The 17,060-nt window shown below is 47.7% G+C and overlaps 1 protein-coding gene across 7 annotated transcripts in view; it reads right to left on the reverse strand.

Moving 5' to 3' along the window:
- Positions 1 to 1,620: 1,620 nt before the first annotated feature.
- LOC126045167 (ATPase family AAA domain-containing protein 3) overlaps positions 1,621 to 17,060 on the reverse strand; it is a 41,644-nt gene continuing 26,204 nt past the window's right edge. The window contains exons 16-20 of one of the 7 annotated variants that reach the window (XM_049815920.1): positions 8,560 to 14,763; positions 5,184 to 6,011; positions 3,459 to 3,680; positions 2,540 to 2,614; positions 1,667 to 1,727 (exon numbers count right to left, since the gene is read on the reverse strand). In XM_049815920.1, coding sequence (XP_049671877.1) covers positions 14,584 to 14,763 — 180 coding nt within the window. In that variant the 3' untranslated portion in view covers positions 1,667 to 1,727; positions 2,540 to 2,614; positions 3,459 to 3,680; positions 5,184 to 6,011; positions 8,560 to 14,583. Of the gene's footprint in view, positions 1,728 to 2,539; positions 2,615 to 3,458; positions 3,681 to 5,183; positions 6,012 to 8,559; positions 14,764 to 17,060 lie in introns of those variants that run through there. The other 6 variants (XM_049815899.1, XM_049815935.1, XM_049815929.1 and 3 more) reach the window with 6 other exon arrangements.

A 17,060-nucleotide genomic window follows, 5' to 3' on the forward strand; every position in this document is an offset into this window, starting at 1 on the left:
GGAATGCCTTCCCCTCCAGAGACTGCAGTGAGGTTTTAAAAAGGACTTTGCTCTTCTTCCAGGGGAACAGCTACTAGTTTGCTCCTCTATGGAAGCCAACCGAGGACACAATTTTACTTATCCATCCTGTGTGTTCCTGTGGCACACCACGATGCACAACTAAGCCAGTCCTGGATGCTACGCAGCCAAGACATTGCACTGTGTTCCACATTTTATTGTCAGACTTGTGTATATATGTAAAAAGCAGACAAACAAAAACAAACAAAAAAAGAGAAAAGAGATTTGCATTATACTTTCAACCCCCCTTTCCCTGGCATTCACGGCTGTCCTGCACATCCAGCTACCCTATGGGGAATGTTGGCCAAGGGTACAGAGGTGGGACAACATGAAGAAGATGCCGAGTTTCTCATCCAAGAGCTCAAGTCCCCCGTTTCTTTGGTCCTTTGGCTTGGTTTTGCTGTGCTCTGTTCCTTCTGTTGCTAGAATGGCTTGGCTGGTCACAGGTTTGGATGGGGACTGCTGCCAGCTGGTCGTGAAGGCACAGTGTCTCTTTTGCTTTGGTTCATGTTTTGGGGAGTTGCTGGGGGGGGAAGGAAGGCCTGGGAATATATAACTGATTTGTCGTTTGCATTGCTATACCCTGAAACCTGCCTTAAGCAATCCAAGAAATCTTAGTACCAGGGGAACAGTACTATAAGGTATTAGTCCATTTAACAGGGCTGGTGCCGGCTGGTTTACGCCACTTTTGTATTGGTGGTACCTTGCTGATGTCAGTGCTGTTATTCTTCACTAATGCTAGAGAGGAGTCCCTCCTGGTACGCGGGGAGAAGCGTATCGAGTTGAATGGTGTTAGATCTGACTTGCACCCTGATCGTACCCCTCTGCTGCATAAGCACGACCCCCCCCCTTGCCTGGGAGGAAAGGAGCTACTCTCCCCATCTTCTTAGAGGGTGAGAGCCTGGGAACCTGGTTAATACCACCCTAAGAAACACTGACAGTGCAGTGAGAGGGTCCTGTTAAAAGTCCCACTCTTCCTGCACGTGAACAGCCACCTATCCCCTTCTGCTACTGCTCCAAGCTGAAATAGCACTTCAGCAGCAGGTTGGGCTTGGCTTGAGGAACACAGAGAGGCGTGGACCTGAAGCCAAACTCATCTACGGTATCAAACGTCCCAATAATGGGTTGAATCAAAGTACGAGGAAGTTCTAACATGGTTTTGCCTTTGCTTCCCCTGGTTGGAGCTTAGGTGTGGGTTTCGAGGTAGCTAGCAAGTGTCTGAAACCAACCTCAACATCCAAAGACGTCCTTCGCTTCCAGTTAGAGTCGCCCAAAAGAGTTGATAAAGCCTGTGGGTACCTACACGGCACAGTGGTACCTGATTCCTGTAGCAGTCATGTTCTGCTGGGGGAGAAAAGCAAATTCACCCAGACTGCATTGCTTTTGTGCATGCTGGGCAGCAGTCAGCAGTAGCCCTGCCGGCTGTAGTGGGAAGAGAGATTTTTTTATTGAGAGGAATAAGGGAGGGAGGCACTAGCCCCAAGAATTTAAGGTGGTAGCCCTGAATCCCAATCATTTCTCCTTCATCCATCATTTTGTATTGAGAGGGCTTGTGCTTAAATGGGGAAAACATCCAGAACAAAAGGATGATGAATATTATCAGAAACTGCTGGTTTCTTCCATGGATTCCTGGACTCTGCCAGTGGCCTCCTATTGTTTGATCGCAATGTCTGTGAAGAGAAAAGGACACCATGACTCCCAGCTCTTTTCCTCCCTGCTTCAGCTTCTGTGTCTTGGGTTTGGTTTTTTTTTTTCATTGTTTCCTATGCCCAGGATCAGTTCAGTTATTTACACGCCCCAAAGCTTGCCAAGAGCCAAACTTACCTGTTTCTCTGCCATTCTTACCTTTGCCATTCCCTAGTGCCTCTTGTCTTGGAGCCCCAGTTTCTGTCTGGGCCTAATAATTGCCTGGTCTATACTTATGTCTGTCTGCTTGACTGTCTGTCATTCAGGACTTCCTATGGTTGTAATGTCTGCAGCCACCTGTTAGTATCTAAAGAATGACTTTTTCCTTAAGCAGCTCCTTTCCAAGATCCATGGCTTTGCAACCTCCCTCACTGTAGGAGCTTTGCGCATCTGACCATATGGGCTCATCCTCAAGTGGCATAAGATGCTCACTTCAATGGAGTGTTTCTCATACAATGCCAGATGAGATCTGGCCAAACAGCTGTTCTGTTTGCCCTTGTGTGATGGCACACACTTAACTGACAGCAAAGAATAGGTACTGTACTAAAAAACAGGTAGATGTAACGGACATGTCTTCAGATGGGACAATGTTTTGCAGGGGAGAAAATTCCATCATGATACTGTCTCTGGAACTAGTTGTGGGGAAAAAAAGCACTTTAAATAGTCTTCCCACTTGGAGCCTCTCACTAGAGAGACTTAAGGCAGTAACCTAAACCGAGACTGAACTGAAAAAGTCTGGTTCTGCCCTGCTCTAGCAACTGACCTTAGTTGAAATGTCATTAAATATTAAACTTACAACTGGAAAGAGTGAAGTGATGGCTCACACCGATTAAGTCTGATCCACAACAGAATTTCAGAAGGATACGAGGCTCTGGAAGAGGGGGAAAAAAAAAAATCCTACATGGTACATATACCCATTGTTTAAGAACAGATGTTGTTTTAATCTGCTGTGTCTGCAGCTATTACCTTGTGAGCCTCTTTCTTGTTTACACTTAGTCAAAAAATAAAACAAAAAATACTCTCAGTGCAATTAAATTTACTGGGAGTAATTCACTGGTCTTAAATCCAAGGAAACCAGAAATACCCTCATAGAGCAAGGTTTATCCCAGCACACACTAAACCAATGGGATTAAGCCTGGGGAACTGACTAGGCCTTTGATTCTCATCCTTAATAAATAAGGGGCAAAGTTCCTTCCCATGCAGGAAGGCCAGGTCCTATTCCTGACCCATCTTCTGTGCAGGGGGGATTTCAAACAGCCAGCTTAATAGAGACACAAGGTCAGATTCCCAGTGCGTGGTGCCTTTTTCCTCTGAGTTTAGGAAGCTACGGTAGATTTGACCCTATGTAACAGAGATCAGAATATGCCTGTTGCTGGGACTGGATAACTTTACACACCAAGTAAGGCTGCAGCGGTGAGAACTCCCAGCACAGGAGCAGCCCAGGTCCCACGTGCCATTTAACCCGTGGTGGTACGCAAAAGTTGCCTGTTGTTCCCAACAGCCAAGTGTCTGCCGTGTTGCCTCTTTGGGGAACGAGATGACAAGCCCCCCCAGAGAAGCAAAAAGGTAGAAGAGGCAGCTGTGTTTTGAGTATTGCAGAACCCCAATACCAGTTGTATTGCCCCAAGCAGCACCTGGTCTCTCTCTGCTTGATATCAGCACTCTTGTCCCTATCTCATCCCCTCAGCTGATTCTGCTCGAGGCGTGAGCCTTACCAACAACGTCTGACTTTGTGGTCTCTTGTTCCTCTGTCCAAGTGAGGTTGCTACTGTCGCTCGCAGCTCAGTTGTCTGTAAAGTCTGCCGTCGCACTGTCTTCTTCTCCTGTGCATGTGTTCGTTTTGCTTTTGTCTGGTCGTGGGGGTGCTTTCTCCTTGTTTAATTGTCTGAGGTGTACTAGTGTTGACTTGTCTGTCGTTCTCTTGCCTCTGATCCAGTCTTCACGCACAAAACAAACAAACAAACAAAAAGAACACAGATTGAAACAACAACAAAACCCAAACCCAGCAGCAACCTCAAACAAAAGGGGTTCAGTTGGGAGAAAGCGACTTTGGCATCGGGGAGTTGACGCAACAAGGTCAGGGCTAGGCAAGATATTGGTCAGAACCTGTGGAAGAGAAAATACGGGGACGCAAAGCCTACAGCTGGCAGCTGTGTCTGTAATGGCAGCTCTGTAGGGACAAAGGAGTGGGAAGTGTGCACCATGTCTTAGCACTCATCCGCCAGATGCTTTGAGGGAGGCTTCTGCAGAATTAGATAGTGGGGGGGGGAATTTTGTGCCGCCTCAGGATGGGCTATTTTTAGAGCAGAGACAGAGCTTAAAACTGTATGTGCCAATTCTCCAGAGCTGGGATCGGCGAGGGAAACATTCTCCCGCATTTTTGGTGCGAGGAGCCCAGGTCTGGCTGCCTGCACGCCGAATGGGTGCGTGCTGGTGGTGGGGATCTGTTGCAAAGGAGAGGTGTGGAGACACAGGTGGAGAAGAGCAGAGGCTTGTGAAATCCATTATACCAGTGAGTAGCTCCTTTTTGAATTCAAGCAGCCGCTTCCCAGCACTGCTGAATAAACCTCTTGCCCCTCAGTGAGATCCCTGAAGGTAGCATAAAGCTAAACCCATTCTATGCCAACCTTCTTTCCATTCTTACCACCTTCTTTCTTCTTGAGAGAGCCACACATTAAAGAGCAGGCCTGTCAAGCTGGTCATCTCCTCCGCTTTGCTTCCTGTCCGGCATCTGTCATTCTGCCACGTTCAGTGGCTCAAATGGACATGGGGAAGGACGAAGCGATGGGATGCCAAATTCACCGTAGGTGTAAGAAGTGCCGTGCCGGGGAGGGGCTAGCAGAGCTGCATATTGCTTCAGGAATGAGAGGAAAGGAAGGGCCAAAAGCCACCACACATGGGATTTCAAGCATAGCCCAGAGTAGACCCAGGTACTATGCGTGCCTTCTTCAGCCTGCTGCTCTGACACAATGAGAAGGACCCTTCCCCTTTGAGGAACAGTTTGGGAAGGTGTCTCCTGTGATACCAGCCATCCATCCATCTACCATGCCCTGTTATTTCTCAGCTAGCCCTTGAGCCAGCCAGGGACACATCAGCCAGCCCATCCTGGCTGAAGTATCTGGCAGCACCTATCAATAAACAGTAAAAGACCAGAAGAGAGCCCAGAATGCAGGTCCCAGGCATTCACAGCACAGCGGAGTGGTTTTAGTTACTCTCACTGCTACTCTCTACCTCATTTTCCAGTTGCACTCAGCTGGGAAAAGAGAATCCTTGATAAAAAGGGGTACTAAAAAGAGCCACTAAGATGATTAAGGGACTGGAGCATCTCTCCTGTGAGGAAAGGCTGAGAGAGCTGGGACTATTCAGCCTAGAGGAGAGAAAGCTCGGGGCGGGGGGTGGGGGGGTGGGGTGGTGGTGTGTGTGTCAATGTATATAAATACCTGAAGGAAGGGTGCAAAGAAGATGGAGCCAGGCTCTTTGCAGTGGTGGCCAGTGACGGGACCGGAGGCAATGGGCACAAACTGAAACACAGGAGGTTCTGTTTGAACATCAGCAAACACTTTTTTTACTGTGAGGGTGACCAAGCACTGGGACAGGTTGCCAGAGAAGTTGTGGAGCCTCCATCCTTGGAGATAGTCAAAAGCCAGCTGGACATGGTCTTGGGCAGCCTGCTCTAGGTAGCCATGCTTGAGCAAGGAGGTTGGACCAGATGAACTCCAGAGGCCCCTTTCAACCTCAACCGTTCTGTGAAAAATAAAAAAATGCCACGCAAATGGTGTCAGGTGAGCTGAAGCCCGCTGGCTTTGCAAGAGACCAACAGTTGGTACTTCAAGACCGCAGCAGGCAGTGCAAACACAAACATCAATAGCTTTTGCTTACCTTAGATGAGGTCTAGGCAAGCCGAGGCAGGAGGAAGCCCTGGGGGAGCCAACGAGGGAAATCCTGATCCAAGGTTATTCCCCAGCTCGGGAGAAAGCACATTGTGAAGAAAACATTTCACGTGTACTGGCTCCCCTGGAAAAGGGAGGTCAGTGTTCACCCTTCACCTTCCTTCGTATGAAGGCTAGAGGCTTGCAGGCGATAAAGGACACAGGGATCCTCGGGCTCATTTCAAATTTCTCTTCGAGGTAGCTTCACAGCAGCAGTTTAACATTCAGTATGGCATTGACGAAGAGCGTGTGTGGGTGAACATGGAGGTGATGAAGGCCTCTTCTGCATTCAGGGGGCTTTGAAGGTAGAAACAGCCAACAGAAGCTCCCAGAGCACCTCTGGATGTAAAAGAATAAAAATACTTCTATTACCAGAGCATATGGTACAAATAGAAAGACATTCAGATCAACTGCTTTGAACCTGGCTACACTGGTGAAACAGATGTATGTTTCAGTGACAGGCAATGGGATGTAAAGTAGGGGACAGACAGGGCGTTATCTGTTAGGCAGGGACACTAGACTGCTGGTTCTACCTTTGGGTGGAGTGAAGATGACATGGTCCTCTTAGACCAGCCTGGCTCACTGTGGTGCCCAGGAGGGCACGAAGCAGCAAGTGAATTTACTGGAGGGGAAAAACCAAACCAAACCAAAACAAGCCAGGCCTACAACCTCCATGAGTGTGGGCTGCGGGGATAAAAGAGAAGGAAGCAGAGGAATAGGAAAATGTGGGCAGGTATAAGGAGAAGCTCTACAGTGAGGCTGGGCTGCCAGTTTGCTGCATCCTGGCTGGGCTCTCAGGATACTGTTCCAGTTTTGCGTGTGCGTGTCGGTGTGCGTCTGTGTGTTTATATCTGTGTGTGTCATCATGTGTTCACTGCATGAAGCCTGTTCCTCTTCTTTAGTACCTCCCATTCATTTGCACTCTTTCTTTTCCAACGGGGTTCCTAGTTTTAGTGCCCTCTTCAAGCTGAGCCCTGGGATTTCCACCAGAAGGATGGCTCAATCCTGCAAGGCGCTAAGCACCCTCAGCTCACAGTGACTAAGGCAGTGGAAACCCTTGCAGGACAGAGCACACAGTTTAGGAAGATTTTTTTTCAATAGTACTCTGCAGTGAGAATACGAGAACAAAACTTGGAGTGCTCTTTTCCCTGATTGTTAATCCTTCTTTTCTTTTTTCTGCACTCAAACCAATTTTGCATGCATCAGACAGGAAGAGGTACAACACACGTTGATACTAACAGAGAGAGAGAGATTATACTCTGCTCTGAGTCTAATCATAGAATAATCTCTACTGTGGTTGAAAAGCAATAATGGCTAATTTTTTTATTAAATACACTTGCACAGGCAAATGTCACTTACAGTCTGTGTTCTCCAGCGGCCATGCTGGGAGTGGTGACAATGTTGTGCTGAAGCTAAGGGGAGCAGCTGAAGGCCGCAGAGAGCTTGAGGGTGGGGGAGGCAATAGAAAAAGCACACTGTGATTTTATTTGGGTCAATGAGTGAGTGTATTTCAGCCATTCCTTCCCTTTCAATAATATGTTTGTATAATAGATAACCAGTTCAGCTCCTGAAACTAAGCCCGTCCTTTGCTGTTTGTCAGTAAAATAGTTTTTTGCATGTTTTGCATCCGAGTGTTTTTTCCAACCCTTTGAACCGAATGATACTCCTGGCAGCAGAGGCTGGAGGTCTGCTAGGGGCACCGCAGACTAGCAGGTCACCAGTTTAGGGTCAGGGGTTTAAGAGAGGAGGAGGTACAAACACGGCTCGAATGGTGGGGGAAAAAAGCTGTGCCCATCCTTGATCTATGAAGAAGGGCTGTGCAATTTCCCCTGGGTTATGTGACATCAGAGAACACTGTCCCAGATTTTAGCCTGCTTGTCTCCCACTCACTGGGAACACAGGGAAGTGCTGAGGTCCCAAACTGATTTTAAAAGAAGATAAATATTTTACTGTTAAAACCAAATCCAGAGAGCAGTGTGGGCCTCTCTTGCCTACTGCCTGCAAGAGCAAGCAAGAAAGGCAGGGTGCAGGCAACCGAGGGCTTTGGCGCAGGCAAGGAGAGGCGTGCTCCTTTCCCATTCTAGCAGTACCAAAATCTGACACTGTGAACCAGTCCTTTAACATTCTCCATTCTGCTCTTTTCTCTCCTAGAACAGGACCACACATACACAAACAGAACAAGTCTGACACTGAGTGGGACTTCAGTCCTTATGTGCAAAGATGCTGATGCATGAGTTGTTCTACAAGTCTGGGCAAATCTGGGCACATCTTACTCAGGCTTGGTGGAGACACTACGTGAAAGCAGAGCAGCAATAAAAAAAACCCCAACACCCAAGCAAAGAAACCCCCACAGCAAGAATAAAGCCCACAGCCTACAGCAGCAGGAGAGAGAGGAAAAAAACACCGAGGCAGCAAGGCGGGGAGCTGTTGTCATGGAACTGACTGATAGTTGCAGCACTGGCATCTCAAATCGTGTCTGGGGGTAAAAAATGGCCAGCAACAGAGACAGGTGATCTGACGTCTCTTGAGGTGAGAACAGTTAGAGATAGGGCAAGAGCTGGAGGACTGCCTGAGGACTTCTCTGAGCTAGCCATGCACTGCTCCCCTTTGCACATCTTATAAAAATAATAACGTCATATAGCCTGGTAATGCTGCTAGAGCTTCATTCCAGGAGATGCTATGTATCAGAAGATAAGACCAAGATTTGGTAAGGCTGTGCTACCCCCAAGGAATCAGGGGAAAGAGAAGGAAAACCAGCCAGCAAGGATATACTGTCCCAGGTCATTCAAAGCAGGATCTGACCCATACCTGTCCTCCACCAGGCACTCAATCTCTGCTGTCGGTGCTTGGTAGGAAAAGATGAGTAAAGCAGCCTGGTGGCACTTACTGAACATCCAGCTGATCGAAGTCCTTTGGTCCCTCTTCTACCGCAGCTCAGGTGGGCAAACTTTGCCTTATCCCAATGCCCGAGTGGTTGATGTCTGTGGGAGAGATGCTGACTGAATCACAAGGTCCAGCAGAGCACCAGGAATCTGTGAAAGCATTGACTAAGGGATGCACATCATGAATGGCCTGGAGATTGCAAGAGAAGCAGGGTGGAGAGGCAACCGTTAGAGAAAAGTTTTTCTATTGTCATCTTTGGCTTGGATGCACATCATGAATGGCCTGGAGATTGCAAGAGAAGCAGGGTGGAGAGGCAACCGTTAGAGAAAAGTTTTTCTATTGTCATCTTTGGCTTGTGAAATTCTTGAGGGACAGCTGACTTCCAACGAGCCCTCAAATTAGATCCTAGCTCCTTGCTCCCCAAGTGATGCAGTTACAGTTGTGCTGCCTCTCAAGGTACCCCAGGACCACATCTGCATTATCTGCCAAAAGCTGACACAGCAGCTGGACTGCCCACGCATGCCCATTTGCTGCTACAACACCCCCTCGTGCAGGGGTGACCAGTCATCCCTACTCTTGTTGCAGCCACATTACCCTCCAGCTCTTCACTTGCAGATGGGTTTGCTACATACAATCTCCTGCGTTTGTTTTGGTTTCTTTTGTGGTGCTTTTGTGTCTAGGCCTTTGAGCTGCACTGACACCAAAGGGCTGTGCGTGACCATAAGCCAGGCCCAAGAGAGGAGAACCCTCTCCCAGGGAAAACGCAGACCCGGCAGGTTGCACACCAGGTGAACGTAGGGACAAACTACCCCCAGGAAGCTGCAAACTCTGGCATGTTTTTGTCAGGATCCCTCCAACAGATCCCCATTACTTATATCCATGTGCCAACAGCATTCAGTCAGCGGCGGCAGACGATGGGCTGCCTTCCATAAGTAAAGAACCTCCTGGAGCAGCAAGGCTTCCCAGGGCAGGCCAGTGACTTGCGTTACGGGCTGGGCAAATGAATCGGATTTTTTTTTCTTAAAAACATATAGGGAGAATAATAATGTTGCGATAAAACGGAGACAGCCACAGACAATGGGTTATAAAAGAATCCGAGTGCTGCTTCTCCATTCAAAACACAAGTTGGCAGGGAAATACTTCCTGGGGAGACTCCTGTCTCCCATAAGTCCTACAGCGTGGGACATGCTGGGGTAAGAAATCGTGCAGCACTCGTATCCTTGTACTTGCACAATGGAACTTTCCTCCCAGCGTATCACATTCAAAAAGAAATACTTTTATGGATGGCAGCTGAGAATAGATAGATGACCACGTTATAAATCTGTCTCCCAGCTGCAACGCTGAAGCACAGAGAAGGCGTTTCAGCTGGCAGTACCAAAGCTGGGGAGTGATGGATTGCTTGCTAATCCATCTGCTCTTAGATTTGCTCTCCAATAAAAAAATACTATTTTAATAAAGTGCTATTAGCTCATAACTCACTCGGTGTCATACAGAGGAGATAACCTCAGCCTGGGGTTGCCATCCTGTATCCCTGCATGGAGTGTTAACAAATAGCTAGCTGGGTGCCACCTCCACAGGGACATCATTCATCCTGTGAGCTGACAGCAAACTAAACTTACTGATGAGGCTGGCAGAGGTGACAGAGGCCCTGCATTTAAATCTTTGATGAGGCAGGAGTTGCACAATGACAGGTGGCCTTTTTTCTCCTTTCCTGTTGCATTCCACATGAGCAGCAGCAGTGACAGCAACTGGCACAGCCATTCAGCGGGCGGTAGGGCATGAAATCACCTAGCTGGTGGCTAGGAGCGATGTGCATTGCAAGAGGGACAAGGAATCTCTTTTCAAAGGCGGGATTTAGAGAGCTGGTAAGCAATAGTGCCTGGGGTACACTGAGAGAGCTGGCTTCGACAGTCCAACAGCCCACGGCACATGATGTGAAGGAAGAGTAGCCTGCAAGTGTGAGAGAATGGATGGAGAACTTTATTTCCTGTGGAAATAAAAAATGAAGTGTCAACACTGAAAAAAGCAGCACTTTCAAGCCTGCTGGCTACAGTTTTTCCAGGCTGCGCTAAGGCTGACCAGGTGCAGAGCTGCAGTGCATCAGCTACCCGTGTTCCCAGCATTCCCCATGCCAGTAACCAGAACACAAGGATGTTGAGCTCAAACCATGGGATCATTTGCCTGGAACCTACCCCACCAGCTCCCAAAACACTCTCAGAGAAGAACAAATAGCATCAGCTTGTACAAGTGGAAACCCATGCCATTCTTTCAATGCAGCGGGAAGAGATGAAAGCAACTGGGTTGGAAGATTGGACGCAAGCAAAACAAGTTGTCCTCACCACTGCTGCCACTCCTTACCCACCTTACCTGACAGATGTAGCATCCCAAGTCTCCTCAACCCTCTTGAATCAGGCTCATCTCTGGCTTTTCTGTTCCAACTCCTCAGTTTTTCCCAGCCTAGGTGCCACCTCCTCTTCTTCGCAGGTGGGAAGTAAAACGTCCATCATTCAGCAAGAGTTTGATAAATGATGTATCCAAACTACCGGACTGAGTGTAAGCAGTCCTTCTACTGCCAAGGGTAGAAGTGATTGTGGACTTTCTGACATTGTATTAATAGGGATCTCTCAGAAGGGGACTGGGGGACATGCCTGCTCTGCCCAGAGCCACAAGCTTCTCTGGAAAGGAAGAGGAGAACTCACTGTGAATTTCAGACACACAGATGCTGTCACGATCTACCAGGCAGGGGCTGTGGAGGGAGATTGTGAACAGAGAGAAGAAAACAAGCGAGTCCTGAAGTGCTCCGCTCCTGGGTTTTCAACTAGCACCAGGGTTGCACAAGAGCCTGCAACACTTTGCTCACAAAACATGAAGAGCGCAGATGTGCAAAGCTCTGACCAGCTGATTGTTTGTGGATTTTTGAGGGTGAAGCAAGGTTGAGACACACAGGAGAAGTTCTGTATATTGAAGAGCCCTGTTCCTAGGACTAAGTTCCCAGTATAAAGTATAGAAATGGCTCTACTTACCCCTCTCCCACGCCTTAAAAGAAAATAAACTAAAGAAAACAGACTTCGTTTAGTAGAGAGCGCATCATCTTCCAGGTTGCCCAAAAAGGGGAAGGAACTTTGCCCCTGGGGATACAAGCAGCACCAGCTAGTGAGTCACACCAGAGTGACATCTCAATACACACCAGAAACCCTAAGGCACCTGCGGGTTGTCAAAAGCACCCATGTGTCCGTCTTCAAGACGGACAGTCCTTTCCATCCATGTGAAGCCCAGGCAAAAAAAGCTCAGGTGAGGACCGGTGGTATCTATTGTTAAGAGTGGTCATTAAAAGCCCTTAAAAACTCACCGGAAAGTACTTCTATACTCACGCAAACCTGAGAACCACTAGGTCAGCCTATGCCTCCTGCAGTCTTCCCTGCCACAGCAAGAGGCTACTTCTAGCTAATTGATCTCCCGAACCTGCAATTAATCACTGTTGCACAGCGCAAAAGCATGGATCACAGCTGCATTACAAGCACTGTGCTCCCTCTGCTTCCACGTAGGGACCTGATGCAATCTGAAGGAGGAATCACGTGAAACAGCTGACACAGCAACTTCTGTGCCTTTCACGGAGCTTTACAGCAGGATTCTCTTCCCAGCTATCGGCATCAGCAAAAGCGCAGTCAGACAGTATAAGGACAAGACAGAGTACCTTTCCCCCCCCAACCAACTCCTTTTGTGCTTTACGGAGATGATTATGGAAGAGAGGGGAAAAGTACTGAAGGTGTGTCACAATGAGAGATTTTAATCACACAATTTCAGACTGCTCCCTCATGTAATTCATTAGCAAGTTTCTTTTAGCAGAGTGGCTCTGCTTAGGTACCTTCCAACTCTTGGGGCTTAACAGAAATAAAACTCTAGTAAAATCTAAGTAGGAAGGGGAAAGCCTAGAATAGCTAATCCTCTAGTAAGTCAGTGGACTAAAGGACAACTCCACCTAGGCTGAAAGGGAGGGGGAAAAAAAATGGCATTCAAGTTTATTTCAGTCCTTCAGAAAATAAAGTATGCAGTTTCAGTTTATACAGCGATTCCTCCCTTTCCTCTGCAGCATGCTTCCCACAGCAACATGCCTTGCAACAAGTTAAGTGTTAGTGGGGCATGCAAGCCTGGGCACGCACTACTGCTGTGGGACACCTGTCCTTAACAAAGGAGCAGCTTCTAAAATGCATCTTCAAATTCTCCCTTGGCATCCAGGGGAAAATATCAAGAGAACTACTTTGAGAGAAGATGGCAGCTCAAGACAGTGAAAGTTTGCAGCCTCAAGAACTATTTCTTTCCTGATGTGCCACAAGGCTGCCTGTTCCAAGGACCCTGGTGACCAGCCCTGTTCTGCTCCTATGCTCACAAGCTCTTGTCAGGGTGCATCTCTCAAAACTCTGTAACAACCACCAGTGAAATGGACAAAGCAGAGATTGCTGTCAGTTCCTGTCAGAGAAGAACATCTCAGCAAGGTACTCAAGGGCACAGATTTAGGTCAGGCAAATATGCTTGCATAGTGTAGTTCCAGAAGGGGACTCAGAGCAGAGCGCAGAGTTCAAATCCAGTTCAAACTCAGAGGAAAAAAAAAAAAAAATCAAGAGATTTCTCTGACCTGTCTTTTGTATGCACACACATAGAACAAATGTCATCTGATCGAGACAGGCTTGTGTTCATGACTTGACAATGGCACATTTCTCAGTTGTTCCAGAAATGCAGCAGAAGACCCATGTAGCAAGAGCAGCTCGATAGCAGGCAGCCAGTAGCAAAAAAGCCCCACTCCTCTCTCTCTTCAGACCACGCTGGACACCTGTATGCCAGACAGACTTACTGAGCCTTGCTACTCACCTCCTTAGAGAGATTTACTTAGGGGGAGGGAAAAAAAAATAAATAAAAAAAATAAAGGGCTGCTCTCAGACTAGCTGTAGCAGCAAGTACCTGGCTGGAGAAAGCCAGCAAAGCATTGTGGGCTATATAGTCAGAATAGATACATCAGAACCTGGGAAGCAGCGATTCCTGCTGCAGCTCAGCAGTGTCTGAAGGGCCACCTAGCATCCTGAGCAGTGCTTTCAAGATTATGCTGTAGGAAGTGCCAGTTGCTCCACTGCAGTTCAGATAACCTTCTGTGATCCAGGGACTGTGTGCGGTTATTCTACGATGCTACGCTGGAGGGGTATAAAAGCTCTCAGGCTTGGAAGGAACACTTAGCGCTTCAGCACTGAGGAGTCATGCTCCAGAGCTTTTAGTCCCTTGCAGTGCACTGCTGCAGGCCAGCTCTACAGCCATTCCCCAGGAGACCCAAGCACAAAGACAACAAAAGGCAGCAGCCAGGCACGAGCAGGTGTAGCTACATCACAAGGAGAGTCCCAGTGCTTATAAGCCAACCCACTGCACAGTTGTAGTTTCTCCTAAGTGTTGACTCCAAGTTAACCAGGTACAGCTGTGAACCACACCAAATACACCTCTGTAACACAAAGTCTACGCTGAGTCTGTGCAGGGGTGACAACAAGAGAGCAAGGAGTGATGCCATACAGAGACATGAGGAAGGAGGTATGTCGTGGGCAGGTTCTGTGGGAAAATGATGAGAAATACCTCTGCTGGAGCATAAACCCGACAAAGTTAGATATATGGGAGCAGCAGGCTTGGACGGGCCCTGGGTTCCCACAAGCCCATGTCACTGGGACACTCCGGAACAGTGTCAAATGGCTGAAAAGAATTTGGAGTTTGGGCCCCTCTAGCAGGCCAGGCCATACAGACTAACACAGTCAATGGTATTTCAGCAAGGGGGTCCTTTAATACAGTTGCTTCTGCCTCATTTAAACCATTTTGTTCTCTGGTGTGCTTTAAAAACATAAAATCAAAGGCAGACTGAGGCAGTACCCCCTTCCCTTGGACAAATGGACACATTTCTCACAACACAAGATCCCACCAAACATTGGCCCAGAAGACCCTCTCGGATCTCTCCCACGCCCACTTCCCCACACATGCTGGTCTGAAGCCTGCAGGCTTCTCACACTGGTGTTCCTTTGGTGAAAGGCAGGAGTGGGTTTCTGCCAGTCCCTTTGCTTGCTTCAGCACCCTCTGTTTTCAGCCACTCCATCTTCTGTTTGTGTTGCTGCACAGCATCAGCTACCCGGGCATCAATCATGGCCTCTGTAAGAACACCGTCCTCTGATGCATAAGCTGCAGCCTGGAGGGGCAAAGGCAGAAGAAACAAGTTAGTGATGGCAATTCCTAGGATCAGTGAAGATCTGAGACTGGTCCCTCTCTCCCGTTTTCTTCTCCATGCATGTTTGCCCCCCACACTACCTAGCACAACATCCAGTCTTGTTCTAAGTCAGTGGTGGTACCCAGAACAACCTGGCATATCACCATCAGAAAGGTTTTTCTTGATGCAGCTGTACTAGGGACTGAAATACATCAACTGCCCAAGCACATAGAAACACTCACAGCTACACTAAAGTCTTTGTCTCTGAGCTACTAACAAGCACCTTCGCCTACCTGCCTCTGGATTTCCTGGGAGGCAAGATCTTTGCATTCAGAAGAGACAAGGCCACAGGTTCATAATGCTGAACATAGCCAGTATGGTTAGGCTGCAGTCACACTTGGCTTGTTTAAATTTCCTCTCCTGCTTTAAAAGCGCTGCACATATGAAGCCAATAAGGTAAAGAGTAATAGGTGCATATGGTGATTGAATGACTCCATCCCAGACAATAGAAAACATTTTAAACACTTACAAAGGAGAACTAACATCAATGCTAGGGTGAATATGGGCAATGTGGCACCTCTAAAATGATGTCTAAAGTGCACTAATCTTGCTTTCCTCATGGGTTCTGCTAGGAATCTCCCCTGCACCACCTCTGTGCTGCATCAGCTCCCACCCTATACTCATCTGCCCATGGGACCTCCCCTTTTCTCCCCCCTACATTTGTATCCCAGCTCCTGTCTCTCCAATTCTGCTTGGTAAATTCACACTTCGTCCTGTTGCTATTTCAACAGGCAGTGTAGATTTCATCATAGTTCCTTGCAGAAAGGGCTGAAAACTCCTGACATCCTTGCCAAACAGACCACAATACTTCCAGTGGCAGCTTAGGGGAAACAGGACTGCGTGCCACTTCTCTTCAGCTGCAGCAAAATATTGTCACTTTTGTCCAAACATGCAGGACAGCTAGGACTCCAGTGATGGACATTTTGCAGATGACAACACAAGCAGCTGTACCCTCCAAGGAAGGGAAGGATGCTTATGCTGTTAGCTGTACCCATCTCCAAGGTAACAAAGCAACTCCAAGCTACAGATTTCTAAATCTGGTTACTCCCTATGCAAGTGCTCCTGCAAGCAACTCAGTACTGTCGTTCCTTGTACAGCTGTGCTAGCAACAGAGCTTGACACCGGTCATGGTGGAAACCCCCTCCAGCTTCTCACATCCATGCTGCCTGCCCCAAATACCCCTAAATTTCTGTCCACATCTCTCTCCTTCCACAGAGCTATCACATCATGGATTGTCACATGCCAACCCTTCTGTCTGCAGGGTGTTCCCCAAGATCCCGGACAGGCTGAAGGTATTACAGTCTAAGGTATTACATACAGGCTCCATAAATCATTAATGGTGCAAAACATCAATTATACCAAGCAACAAAGTTTACTGCAAAAGCACCACAGAAAGAAATTACAGTTGACCATTTTATACACCCACTGTCCAACGATGTAGATGGGAGAGAAGACAAACCCCAAAGTTGTTGCACTGGTCATTATCATCACAGTACTGACTAGCCCAGTACAGTAAGTACAGTAGATTATACCTGCTTATTAGATTATTCCTTCTGCAATGAGGTAGCAGTAATAATTTCAAGAAATGAGCAAAAGGTTACCCAAGCTGGTTTTCAGCCTTCCCTGGCCTACTTGCCAGCCCTTACTTGGTAGCCCTCTTTGGGGAACTGGTTAGATCACAAGAGGTCTCACTGCACAAGCCACATGTAACTATAGAGCTGGCGGGCACTGTTTTTTACTGCAAGAAACATCAAAACAGATCTTTCCCTGTGCAAAACCTTTGTAATCCTTCCTTAAGGCAGAAGTGACAAGTTAGGCTAATGCTCGTACTTCAAGTTAGGAGTAAACACTGGCTGCAGGCAAGGAGTGTGGAGAAATAGAAAGTCTGCAAATAGAAAATTCACCTTGCATAAAGGCACTTGTCCTCTGTATTCAACAACAGGACAGGAGGCATCCTGAACACGAGGCAGTTACTTCCCACAAACAGCAGGAGAGCACCGCTTCCAAAACCTGCCTGCTGCCACAAATATTTATACAACGCATTTCACAACATGACCTGTATTCTCTCACCACTGTAAAAGGGGCATGGTGGAGAGGTTCTGTTCAGTTGAAGTATCCTCTCTGACTCACCTCCATATCATGTCCTCCTCCCTTTTTTTTTTTTTTTTTTTTCCTCCAGGACATGACTGGGGACTTAAAGCTAAAAGAAGCCAGCACCC

The sequence above is a fragment of the Accipiter gentilis genome, chromosome 1 (assembly GCF_929443795.1).
Source record: "Accipiter gentilis chromosome 1, bAccGen1.1, whole genome shotgun sequence".
NCBI lineage: Eukaryota > Metazoa > Chordata > Aves > Accipitriformes > Accipitridae > Astur > Astur gentilis.